The sequence below is a fragment of the Mesoplodon bidens genome, assembly GCF_964165515.1.
Source record: "Mesoplodon bidens genome assembly, chromosome: 1".
In the NCBI taxonomy this organism is placed as follows: Eukaryota; Metazoa; Chordata; class Mammalia; order Artiodactyla; family Ziphiidae; genus Mesoplodon; species Mesoplodon bidens.
This window is the reverse complement of record NC_138176.1, coordinates 115,416,723-115,430,320: the sequence shown is the minus strand read 5'-3', so window position 1 is coordinate 115,430,320 and position 13,598 is coordinate 115,416,723. Positions and strand designations below refer to the sequence as shown.

The window sequence follows — 13,598 nt, the reverse complement described above, 5'->3', positions numbered from 1 at the left end:
CGCCACAACTACTGAGCCCACGTGCCACAACTACTGAAGCCTGGGCGGCTAGAGCCCATGCTCCCCAACGAGAAGCCACTGCAATGAGAAGAGCATGCACCACAACGAAGAGTGGCCCCCGCTCGCCGCAACTAGAGAAAGCCCACGCGCAGCTATGAAGACCCAACATAGCCAAAAATAAATAAATAATTTATATATATATTAAAAAAAGAATGTATGTTGAGGTTTTGCTTATGGGTTGCATGTTGGTGATGGGGAAAGGAGACAAGGCTGACTCCACGATCATTTGGGTGAGCAACTGTGTGAGCAGTTGGGTGAATAGTGGTCGGATTCAATCACGTGGGGAGAGCCCAAGGCAGGAGCAAAATGTGTGGGGAGGGGAGAGGGGAGGGGAGAGGGGAGGGTTGGGCGTTCTGCTTCCGACAGGTCAAGTGTGATGGGCCAATTCATCTCCAGTAGAGATGTAGGCAACTGAAAAAAACCTGGAGTGCAGAGATGAGATCTGAGTTAGAGCTGTAAACTTGGGCCTCATAAGCATATGGATAATTTTTTAAATCATGCGCCTGAATGAAATTAGCCAGCATGAACATAAATAAAGAAGCATAAAGGTCCCAGAGCCTCCAATGTTTGGAGGTAAAAAAAAAAAAAAAATAAGAAGGGTGCAGCACAGAAAATGACAGAGGGAAGGCCCAGGAGGAAGAGGGGATACAAAGGGATGCCTATGAGTCTCATGCAACCAAATTCAGCACCAAATCAGAGAGGCCTGTCCCCTACTCTCTTCCTAAGACTCACAGTTATACTGTCTCTTCATACAGATTATCAGTGTTTGTACTTTGTACCGAGCTTATCCATGCCTTTTGCCAAAAGGAGGTCCGGGGTACTTTAAACTTCCTTTTGTGTAAGCTCATGAGGTGTGATTTTTTTTTTTTAACGTCTTTATTGGAGTATAATTGCTTTACAATGGTGTGTTAGTTTCTGCTTTATAACAAAGTGAATCAGTGAGGTGTGATTTTTGTTTGCTTTGTTCCCTGATGCCGCTCTGCAAATAGAATAGTGCCTGATTTAGAGCAGGAGCTCAATTAAATACTTGTGGAGTGACTGGAATGTGAGTAAAAAGAGTAGGAAAGGGCACCAGTGGCCAGACAAGTTCTGTGGGTCAAATGAAAATGTGTGTGGTGAATATGAGATTCCTGTGATTGTTAGTCACAAAACTGTAAGCTATGTAAGTTGACACACTTTGGTACACTCCAGAGCAGATATAGTACAACTTTAAATGGAAACATCTTATTGTAAAAAATGGAGAAAGGACCCTAAGGAATGCAGTAACAGTATTAACTGAACCTTCAGCATTTGAATGTATGGACCAGCAAAAGTATCAATTTTATTGGCATGTATAAATGCCTAAACTAATGGTTAGTCTTGAAGAGATAAAGTACGTAGTCAGGCTTTTAAATAAAATAGCAACCTGGATATGGTCCTTCTAAAGGCTCTCCAGATCACCATAATCAGGTATGTCAGTCACGCTATTAGTAAGCAGGAAGGGCTAGACAAAGCGTAGTAAGATGGTAAAATTTTAAGGTGATGACTGTATTTTTTCATGTTAACTATATGTAATTTCTTAACTGCTCTGAGCAGTATAAAAACCAAAAGTTTGATACCTTCAACTCACGCCTTTTTCAAGATTCAAGCTACTTTCTTTGTCTTCAAATATAACTCTCATCACCTCTAAACACTTAGGGAAACACTTATGGATCGCCTATTTATCTTTAAGATTGTGTTTGCATCAGTGTGTGTGTGTGTATAAGTGTAAAAGGTACAAAATTAAAATCACAGCTCATACCTGAATCTCATAACAACATACAGCAAGCACTGGGTTTTTAAAAACATTGTTACCAATTCTCACAAAATAATACAACTCTCTAAATAATAAAAATAACAAAGCTAACGCTGTTAAGAGTCAAAATATCCTTCTTGTATCTTAATCCCAAACTGTTTTGTGGTTTTTAATATAAGATTTCTATAATCCAGGAGTTTTCAATGTCATCGAAAATTTGATATGTCACGTACCACTTGTTTTTAATCTGATTTATTGAGAATTCTCAGAATGTTGACTTTCTCTCTTCTGGGAAAACAGTAATAGTCATTCTAATTTTTATTCTTCTTCTTTACTTTTTCTAGCATGGCTCTTGACACAATATCTCATTATATTCTCTTCTTTGCAGAAATGATTAATCTTGGAAAAATCCTTATTAATAACATGAAATAAAATTATGCTAGAAGATACAAATTTCTCTCAAAATTATGAAGAGACAGAAATTGAAGCATGTCAAAGATTTTATTACTTCTGAAGTCAGTGATATTGAAAAGAATAAAATTACTGAGTCCCTAACTTGGTGAGAAGTTTCAGTTAAACTTAGAATATATATTACATTTTCTATTCATTTGTCTCAGAGTCAGGAAATTCTCTCAGAGTAATATGTTGAAATGAAAGAAGTATCTATCTCTTTAATACAATCTTCTGATATTATTTTCAAATACTATTATATATTATTTTCATTCTGAGTCTGATATTTAACCTCTATAACAATTAGGTTATTTTTTTATATAGCAACCCTAATCCAGGAAACTCTTGCCTTTATCATACACACTGTCGTAAAACTACAGAACCTTTAAGTTAGATAAGACCTTAAGGATCCTCTAGTGATGAATACCATACTCAAAATAGATAACCAACAAGGATGTACTGTATAGCACAGGGAACTCTGCTCAATATTGTGTAATAACCTAAATGAGAAAAGAATTTGAAAAGGAATAGATACATGTATATATATATATAACTGAATCACTTTGCTGTGCACCTGAAACTAACACAACATTGTTAATCAACTATACTCCAATATAAAACAAAATTTTTTTAAAGTAGCAGATTGTGCTACTTATTTTTCCTATTTTCCTTGACTATCATCCATTTTATTTAACCTTCAGGTTTACTGACATAAAGTTATATATAATTTTCTAACAGATTGTGCTACTTTTTAAATTTAAACCATGACATTCTCAAAATAGTGACACAGTCAGTTCTCACATATGCACTATCCTCAGAAAGTCTTAGTGCTTAAAATGACTTTCCTTTCATTATATGTGTCCTATTAAACAAGCACAAGCACAATCTGAACCTTTTTAGGGATAATACAAACACATACAGTCATTCCTCAGTATCCACAGGGGATTGATTCCAAGACCCTCCCCCAACACCAAGAATCCAAGGATGCTCAAGTCCCTTGTATAAAATGGCATAGTATTTGCATATAACCTACACACATCCTCCTTTACACTTTAAATCATCTCTAGATTACTTAAAATACATAATACAAAGTAAATGCTATGCACGTATTTTTGAAGGATGGAGATTTCAAGTGTTGTTTTTTGGAACTTTCTGGAATTTAAAAAAATATATTTTTGGTCCCCGATTGGTTAAATCCATGGATGCAGGGCCTGCGGATAAGGAGGGATGACTGTACTAATTTTCTAATATCTCCTGATACAAGATAGCCCCTCATTTAAACACATAAAGGGGGTTTGGGGTCGGGGATAACAGAAGGATCAACATAAACTTATTCCACTGATTTTTTAATCAGGGAGAGATACCAATTGATAGAATTCACTATATTACTTTATTTACTATTAAAACTCTTTTAAAATTAACATTAAGATTTAGGTACCAGTTTAATCATTCATACTCGCCTAGAGGAAAAAACAAATACTTTAACAAGACCTATTGTTTCATTTAAGCACATGATAATACTCGTCCAGTATCCCTGAAACTAATGTGGGAGATGTATTAGTGATGTTCTAGGGTCATTGAGGTCAACCAGAAGGAATGTTGGAGTTCGATGCTCATAATGTTGCAAAATGCTTGCTTTATTCCAGGCATTCCTAGGAATCTATCTGTCATCAAATTTGGAAATTCTCCAGTAAATCTGGGTGTCTCTAGACAATTAACTGTCTTGCTAATATGTTAAAAACTCACCAGAAAACAGGAAAGTAGAAAATGCCTCTACCAAAATGTTCATTGCAGCTCTATTTACAATAGCCAGGACATGGAAGCAACCTAAGTGTCTATCAACAGATGAACGGATAAAGAAGATGTGGTACATATATACAATGGAATATTACTCAGCCATAAAAAGGAATGAAACTGAGTTATTTGTAGTGAGGTGGATGGAGCTAGAGTCTGTCATACTGAGTGAAGTAAGTCAGAAAAAGAGAAAAACAAATACCGTATGATCACACACATATATGGAATCTAAAAAAAAAAAAGGTCATGAAGAACCTAGGGGAAAGATGGGAATAAAGATGCAGACCTACTAGAGAATGGGCTTGAGGATATGGGGAGAGGGAAGGGTAAGCTGGGACAAAGTGAGAGAGTGGCATGGACATATATACACTACCAAATGTAAAACAGATAGCTAGTGGGAAGCAGCTGCATAGCATAGGGAGATCAGCTCGGTGCTTCGTGACCACCTAGAGGGGTGGGATAGGGAGGGTGGGAGGGAGGGAGATGCAAGAGGGAAGAGATATGGGGACATATGTATATGTATAACGGATTCACGTATAAAGCAGAAACTAACACACCATTGTAAAGCAATTATACTCCAATAAAGATGTTAAAAAAATAAAAACTAAAATTTTTTTTAATTAAAAATCAAAAAACAAAAAAAACTCACCAGAAAACAGATAAGTAGAAAAGGCCTCTAAATGATAACTATTTTGTGCCAGCCTTCTCAAATAGTTCCTCGAACTGAAAGTATCATTGTTGGTAGAGTTTAATGATTGTCTGAAAAGTCATTAATCATGTGTTACTTCCTTTTCAATGTTAAGTGCCCTAAGTGTTTTCATGGACCACTTAAGGAATTTTTTTTAAATGTGATTCTCATAAACTATGAGATAAGTGGATATTATATTTTTCCTAATATTCTCAAGGAAAAAAATGTAAAGTCTGGGTTATTCATGAATGTAAGAAAATTCCAAATTGATAGCACTCATCTCATTGTAGTAAGCATCTGCTGACTTATCTATCTTCTCTGTTAGACTATAGACTTCTTAAAGGTAGGACCTGGTTGGTTGATTAATTCAGTCATGAGATATTTATAAAAGAGCCACTACGCACCACACTTCCTGCTGGGCTCTGAGGATACAAAAATAAGCCCTTGAAGGGCTGAGTTTTGGGCCAGAGAAAGAAGTTAATCTAGTAACATCATCAGTGAGATGAAGGAAAAGTATGCAGAGCTATGAGAAAGTTATAAAAGTAGAAGGAGAGAGTATAATCAGGGAGGTTGGGGATGGTCTTCCTGAGAGAATACTATTTGGGTTGAAATCTGAAGGATTAGTACTTAACCCCATTGTGGGTGTGAGGGAGTGGAGAGGGGCATGTGGTGTAGGGGATCCCATCTCTGTCAGTAATTACAGCATGTGCAAAGGCCCTGGGCAGAAAGGAATACATTTTCACGAAGCAGAGAGAGAAGGCCACTTAAGCTGAGGCATCATGAGGAAGCCAGAGCATGCTGGGAAATGAGGATGCAGGGGTACACAGGGGACAGACTATCAAACACTATGTGGCCAGATGAAGAATTCTGATCTTTATTACAGAGAAATGGGAAGCCACTGGCTACACAGGAGTGTATTCAGTGATGAGACCATTTTGTTGCTCTGTTTTGGTTTTTGGTTGGGGAGGGGGAGAGATATGATTGCTTTGGAGCACAGTTTAGAAGGGCAAGAGGGAATTCTAAGAGAAGGGTGAGTACGTTTGTGGAGGCATACAGGTAAGAGACACCTGTAGATTGGCGTGGGGTGGTAGCGGCAGAGAGGGAAAGAAATCTGCGCTTTTCTATCCTCACAGGCTAAGAGAATGTCTACACACAGCAGACACAAAACTGGTTACTGAAAGAATGCACAAAATGAATGTCATTAAGGCATTCGATTCATTTTCACATGTAAAAAGAAAGCCGTTAAGAAGTCTTGATACACACACACTTGTGCCACCATCACTATCCCTGCTGGAGTTCTGGTTACCAGATTCTCTTTCCCCTACAAATGACTGAAAGTCTAAAAATAGGCTGTAATAGTAGGACTTAAGTATCCTCTAAATGCTTTAAAATTAGGCAGTTAGAGAGACAGAATTTTCACTTAGCATAAGTGGGCAAAAATGGTAGGATTAAAAACAATATTTCGTTAGTCAATAATGTGTCCTTGAAAACGGTAAATGGGATCCTTATTCCTTGTCAACCTGCCTGCGTCTTACCCCGTCCTGATTTTCCAAAATACAAGTATGCACCAACTTTCAATCACAAGCATTTCAGAAGTCAAAAGGGAAGCCTAGGGCTTCCCTGGTGACGCAGTGGTTGGGAGTCCGCCTGCCGATGCAGGGGACGCGGGTTCGTGCCCCGGTCTGGGAAGATCCCACATGCCGCAGAGCGGCCGGGCCCATGAGCCATGGCCGCTGAGCCTGCGCATCCGGAGCCTGTGCTCCGCAACGGGAGAGGCCACAACAGTGAGAGGCCCGCGTACCGCAAAAAAAAAAAAAAAAAAAAAGGGGAAGCCTAATATAAAATAGATGCTATTTTCCTTACTAATTTTTTCTATAAAGTATTTTGATACCCCAGAATTACTGTTCTGTAGGGAATATGGCTTGTTCCCCCTTTTTTAAAACCTTACCTTTTTCTAAGATAAAAGGAAATGGTTTACACACCTTCAAAAGAATATATGAGGAATAAAAATATGACATCTCTCTTTAATTCTTAGTGTGCTTCAACTATAGAAAATATTTTAAAGTAGATAAAAGATATACATAAATATAGAAGTTCAAGTTTGGGGAATCCTCACTTTACATATCAGAAAAATTTCTGAACAGCTACAATCTGGCAGACACCTTGGAATAAATATTCCATTACTGATCAAACTCATCTCCCCACAATGACCACCACCAGGACAAGAGTTTTGACTTCTGGTTTATTTTAATGCTTCCCTCTTGTCTCCAATCCCACCTTGCTGACATGTTTCAGGTTAATGTATCTCTTTCTGTATTTTTGCTCCTTGACAGGAAGCCCAAGTATTTCTTTGTTAACCTCAACTTTCACTTCTGTCTTACTTTATTCTTAGGCTAGATCATGAAACAATTTTTTGAACTAAGCACAGGAAAAACATTTTGATCATCAGTTAATGTCTGCCAGAATACAGAAAAAATATATATAATGTAAAGATAGGGTGAAAGAAAAAGTAAGAGATTAATATGTCTATATATTTACAAAAGACCACTGTATATATGCTCTCTCTCTTCAGGAAAATCCACAACGGTATAATTGATATATCAAAAAGTAAATACTTGGATTATACAACTTCTGCTTCGATCTGGAAATGGCTAGATTATAAAGGCTTCATGGCACATGTATTTTAAATAACCAAGTTCCCTAGTTTAGTGTGTATGTAATTTGATTTATCTAAATAAAAGCTGTACAAATAAAGCTAAGAATACCTTAGATTTGAAAGCTGTACTGTTACAGTTTACATAGCACTTCAACATTCATCATGTCATATGAGATTTTATACATGCAATAAATCTCTAAAGTTAGTAGTTATTTTAATCTAGTTTAAAAATGAAAAAAAAACAAACAAACCAAAAAACAAAGATTCAGAGAAGTTAAGTCCCTTGTCCAAATCATTCAGCTGGTTTAGTTGCAAATAGAGGACTTACATATAGGTTTTCTGATTCAAAGTCCATTATTCTCTCCAGGACATCATGTTAACATCTAAAACCACGCTGTAACTGTAACATGTAAAGTTTACGTGTCTAAGACTTAACATGTTAACACTTTGACAAGTCTGTATTAGAGTATGTTTGATTAATAAAAGCTTCTTGAAGTCTGTATTGTTTTACAGGCAAATGCCTAAGCAAATTTGAAACAATAATAAGACACTAGAATAATATAAAGACTGCATTAAAATATGCCTTTGAGATAAAGATACATAGTAGCTCCCCAATAAATTCCTGTTAAAAATAAAAATAATAGTATTTAAAGGCAAAGGGATTTAACATGCAATGCCTAAATGAAATACAAGAATCACAGAGAGACAGAATGAATGTTAAAATCCAGTTCTTCTCCTCTGACTGGTATGACAAGTTATATTATCCATTTATCTTCAACTACTGAACCCTTAATATATTCAAAGGGAAAAGAGAGATTAAACAACACGTAAAATTAATACATGGTAATGGAAGTCTACACTAGTAGACCAGTAGATTAGTTTACATATAGTTCCTTTACAGAGGGTTATAAATTGCAAAATGGCACAAGGCAGGCTTCTGGGATGCTGAAAATGTTCTATGTCTCGACCTGAGAAAATGGGCAGATACATGTAAAATTTCATCAAGCTATGTCATCAAGCTGTTCTCAAGATCTGTGTACTCTGCCGTATATATGGAATGCCTCAAAAAATTTAAAAATAGGGCCTCCCTGGTGGCGCAGTGGTTGAGAGTCCGCCTGCCGATGCAGGGGATACGGGTTCGTGCCCCGGTCTGGGAGGATCCCATATGCCGCGGAGCGGCTGGGCCCGTGAGCCATGGCCGCTGGGCCTGCGCGTCCGGAGCCTGTGCTCCGCAACGGGAGAGGCCACAGGAGTGAGAGGCCCGCATACCGCAAAAAGGAAAAAAAAAAAAAAATTTAAAAATAAAATTATAGCAAAACGTAACATGGGAAACCAAGAAGTTAAAATATGTAAGAAGCGAGAGAGAGCACAACAGAAAGTATTATTATTTTGGGTCCCCATCAGAGCCTTCCCCTATCTTGAGAAGGTTAAAGAGTATACAAAAGCTCTGTCTGAACAATTTTCATAGAAATTTTTCTATTATGAAGAGAAGTCAAACAAAAGCCAGTCAACTTAGGAGAGCTTTCTGAAGACAATTTCCCCGTTAATTTTGGATAACTGAAACTTTAATGCAAAAACTCAGGCAATTTATGAGAAATATATCTTAAAAACACCCAAATACTGGATATAATAATATTAGAAAGCAAATATAGCATTAAGTAGTCATATCCATAAACTATCATTTCTCAAAAAATGTAAAGAATGTAAAAGTTATTTGCATATATATACACACACGTACATGTACCTAGTTCTCAGCTTATCCACTGTGGCTTTTATAGAAATGACTTAATCCTTAGGTTTTCCTGTGAATGGAAGGGGACTTATAACATCTCTATCAGTACACTCAATGTTTTCTTACTGAAGTCACCCTAACGCTGTCTCAAAACCTATAGAGCATTGAGCTAAAATTTGCTTTGGCAGTTACGAAGCCAGATGCAGGAAAGCGTACAACATAAATTCTGCCGACTGCTATAAAGTCTTAAAGCCCCATGGCAAGGAGAGTCTGTGGAAAGTGAGTGACCACCCTGCAAGGCTCTTCGAAAGCAAGTGTTTGGGAACATGAATTTCAGCTACGTGAATTCTCAGAAATGAACAAAAACTGACTATTATGGGGTGAGGGGTGCTAGAAAAGTCGCTTTTGCCAAATCCAGGCTTCACTGTCTCTACTATGAAGCTCCAATATCTGGAATACAGTCGACATGCAAATCTGTAGTCAAGAGCATTAAAAAAGTACAGTTAAAAATTGTTCGTGTATAACAGCTCATTACTTTATCTATAAGAGATAACCAAACACAAATTCAGAGGCCCAGTTTTGCTTCACCCCTCTGAAATAAAATATGGCAGAAGCTGCCATTTTCATTCATTTGACCTTTAATAATATAACCTTTTGATTTTCAAGTGTGCTTTGGACTAGTATATAAAGTTACAATCTTCAATTTCACCATAGGTAATGCTACTTATAAACAACCTTGAGGACCTTAACTTGGCCTATGACAACCATGCATGCAGCCATGCAAACATGCATTCATGCAACATAGCAGTACACAACACAGTGCAAAAATGGCAAAGAAAACCAAGTGATGGCCATGCCAGTATTTGTTCAAGGGTCTCCTTACCAAACAGTGAAATCCTATGCCTGACAAGAACTCCAAGTTTGCAGAATAGGCTGAAGACAAAAGAAAAACAAAAGAGAAAAGGGAAAAGGGGAAGGGAAGGTAGAAAAGACAGGGAGAAATTTAATTAAAATAAAACAAAAAAAAAAGAAGAAGAAAAAAAGAAAAATAAACAGCTGATATATGAGCCGGAAAAAAGCAACATGATGTCACGCAGAAAGAATCAATTCTCTGAGCAGAATGTGGAGTAAAGATATTAAAGAAAGAGTCTTTGAGTGCATATCTTTAACAAACATGGTTAAAAAAGCACATATTATAAGGAACCAAAAAAAAATTGAAAGCAAAGCTAATTAATATAAAAGCAATCTATATGAACCCCATCAGAATATAACTACTAGAAAACCACAAGGAGAAAAATTTAATTTTATTTGCCCCAAAGTACTACTGAAGTTCTAGAAATTTGTTGTTGTTGTTATGGACATTATTTAACAATGGAAGTATGGTGCTTTGGGCATAAAATGTTTACTTTTAGTATGTTTTATCATTTGACCTTTCCTTCTCCCTGACCTTGACCACACCCCTTACACATATACCAAAGCATCCAGTGAATCTGAACACAATGAACTAGAGAGAGAATTTAAACAACTGATAATCCCTCAGAGAAAAACGTTACAGATGTGATAACTTAAAGGGCTTCTAATGGTAATTCATGAGTTGAACATTTATTTCCTCTAGACTAAGTTCCTGGGTCTTCATGTCCTTCCTGGTGGTCACCAATGGGAGATTCCAAATAAGGGGGCCCAGCACTCAACATGATGGCATTGGTATGCACTAATGCTTGGATCACAACCCAGAGCCTGGGCAATACCCGTTCTTGTCCTGTCACGTCTGTCACCAAGCAGTCTGGTGGCTTTCTTGCTGGGCCCTATTTTTAGGAACACTCAGTTTCATGCTACAATCCCTTCTAAACATTCCCTCAGGATTCAGCTCAGACATGTTTACTCCAAGAAGCCTTTTCTAACACCAGGTGTTCCTTCACCACTCCCAACCCAAGCTCAAAGAAGTCCCCTCCCAGCCAGGGGCCATCTGCAAATATCTACCAGGACACTTAACCTCCCATATTACAGCTGACACTCTTTTCACTTCTATCCAACACTCTCCTGAACCCTCAGAGAGCACCGGTGGTCCACAGCCAGAACTTACCAAAGCTCTAACCTTGAAAATCCACTTGTACAGCACCCCCCACACTCAGCTTGACTTTCCCAATCGTGATGACAGCTATGTCCTCACTGCCCCATCCTCTCTTACAAAGCTTTCCCATCACCAGCAGTGTGCAGATGTACACTCGTCAGGACTGGGGGGACAGGCTCTATGCCATGGAATACAATGATGGCAACTGCTCATGGCAGAATGGGAGAAAGGAGTCAGGATCGCCTTTGTGACGTGGACCACTTTTATTACAGTAGGTTTTGGCCATCATCTCTCACTTCAGTAACAATGTGAAATAACGTATTGGTGAAAATTAATTATATAGGGCATGGGGTAGCTTTTCCAAGAAAACATTCATCCGCAAGTGCTTAAGTGACTTTGAGGTCTTGGGAAATCTCTTATCAGTGATAAATTTTTTTCAAACAATGATCTATTCAAGTAGATGTTAGACATAAGATTAGACATTAGCCCCCCCACCAAGCGGCATTATTTATCTTTAGGCTATAATTGAAATGAACAAAGACAATAAAACAAAAGCAACTTTCTCCAGGTGCCCTCATTCACTGAGCTTTCTGTGTGTTAACAAGGATCTGTTTCCATGTAAAGAGAGTGATTACATCTTATAACTGTACACATTTTGGATTCTTGAAATCTAGTCTATTTTAAGTGACATCTTTTACCTCTTACTCGTTGACACTCTCTAGTATCCAGAGTGAAACATTCTGTGATGATGTTGAATTTATAATACTAGGATTATGTTTTAATTTATTATGAATTTGAATTATGAATTTATAATACTAGAATTATGTTTTAATTTAGACCCGGGGTGTTTTGAGGTGATAGGAAACAGAACTGCTCTGTATCCTGAGCACATTTATGTTGGAGAATCTCTCCGAAAAAAATGACTTCTTATGATATCAGCCGCTTCCTAACTCTAGGTGTTCCTCCTAATTAGTAACAGGTGTGCCACCAGAGAGACATACAGGTATATAGAAAGCTAGGTCCTAAGAAAAGACAAATCATATCTCTCTCCCTTCCTGTGCCATCCTCTTTCAGGGTGTAGCTTCTGTGCAGACTCTAAGGTTTGATTATTATAAACTTTGGCCTGTAGTTTTTCTAAAGATAATTACCATAATCCCATTATCCCCTTTCTCTACATCCCTTCATTATTAACATTCTTAAGAATTCATTCTGCAGTTTCCTCCCTGACTCACTGCCTTGTGAGTTTGCTTTCCACCTCATCGCTCTCCTGAAAAACACTCTCTTGAAGTTCTCAATACCCTCTAAGTAGCAAATCTAATAACAACCTTTTCCATCTCCATCCTGGAGAGCTCTCCACAGTACTTGGCATCATTAACTACTTAAATCTGTGAAACTCTGCTTTCTGTTTTACAGTATTACTTCCCACTTCCTCTCTAATTACTTGTTCTCTCTATTCTTCAAAGATCCACTTCTGAAAACCCTGGAAATGTAATAATTCTCCAAGTTTTGGTTCAGACCTTTCAGCTTCTCTCCCATTCTCCCTTAGTTTCATCTGCTTTCAGAGCTTCGAGCAGGAGATGGGTATAGATTATCCCAAATATGTCATTTCTTGCCCTGATCTCTCCAACACCAAACACCTACTTCCCACTTTCTGCTGGATATCTCCAGCTGAATGACCTGTTAGTACTTTAACCTTCCATACGTACCTCTTTAACCAAATTTAAACTCTTCTTCTCAAAACTAGTTCTTCTGAAGTTTCTTGTTTTCCCTAGTGAGACCAATATTGTTCCAACCACTCAGCACTGAAACTTCAGCCCCAGGTTGGCCTCCTCCTTTCTACTTGAGATAGGACTCATTACCGAGGCATGCTTATTTTCCCTCGTCCGTGTTTCTCAGACGCAGCCCCTCTCTGCATTTACATCTCCTGTGCACTCCCAGCACTTTATATATGGCTCATTTACACTCATCACAACATAGTTCATGGTTAGCTCTATATGTATGTGTCTCCTCAGCTATACTTCTAAGCCCATTGAAGTTGGGAACTGTGCTGTTGTATCTGTGTGTTTATCCTCAGACCTAGGACAGCACCTTGTACCCATGGGGCATTCAGAATACTTGCTGAACAAACCCACGGATAGCACCACCTACTGGAAGTAGCACTTCTGTTACAACAGCTTGCATCCCTGCCATAGCTCCTAATGCCTGCCATGGATTCCCAGCCATGCTACTCTTATCAATCCTACTTATGCTCCCAGACTGTCCTCATTCTTCTATTTAAAAAGTGTCAATGGGACTTCCCTGGTGGTGCAGTGGTTGAGAGTCCGCCTGCCGATGCAGGGGACATGGGTTCATGCCCCGGTCTGGGAGGATCCC

General features: G+C 38.1%; 1 protein-coding gene across 2 annotated transcripts in view; it reads right to left on the bottom strand.

Annotated features, from left to right (window-relative positions):
* RYR2 (ryanodine receptor 2) overlaps nt 1-13,598 on the bottom strand; it is a 725,859-nt gene that overhangs the window by 136,844 nt on the left and 575,417 nt on the right. For both annotated transcript variants that reach the window (XM_081249359.1, XM_081249358.1), the window contains exon 63: nt 10,038-10,087. In XM_081249359.1, coding sequence (XP_081105485.1) covers nt 10,038-10,087 — 50 coding nt within the window. The remainder of the gene's footprint in view (nt 1-10,037; nt 10,088-13,598) is intronic.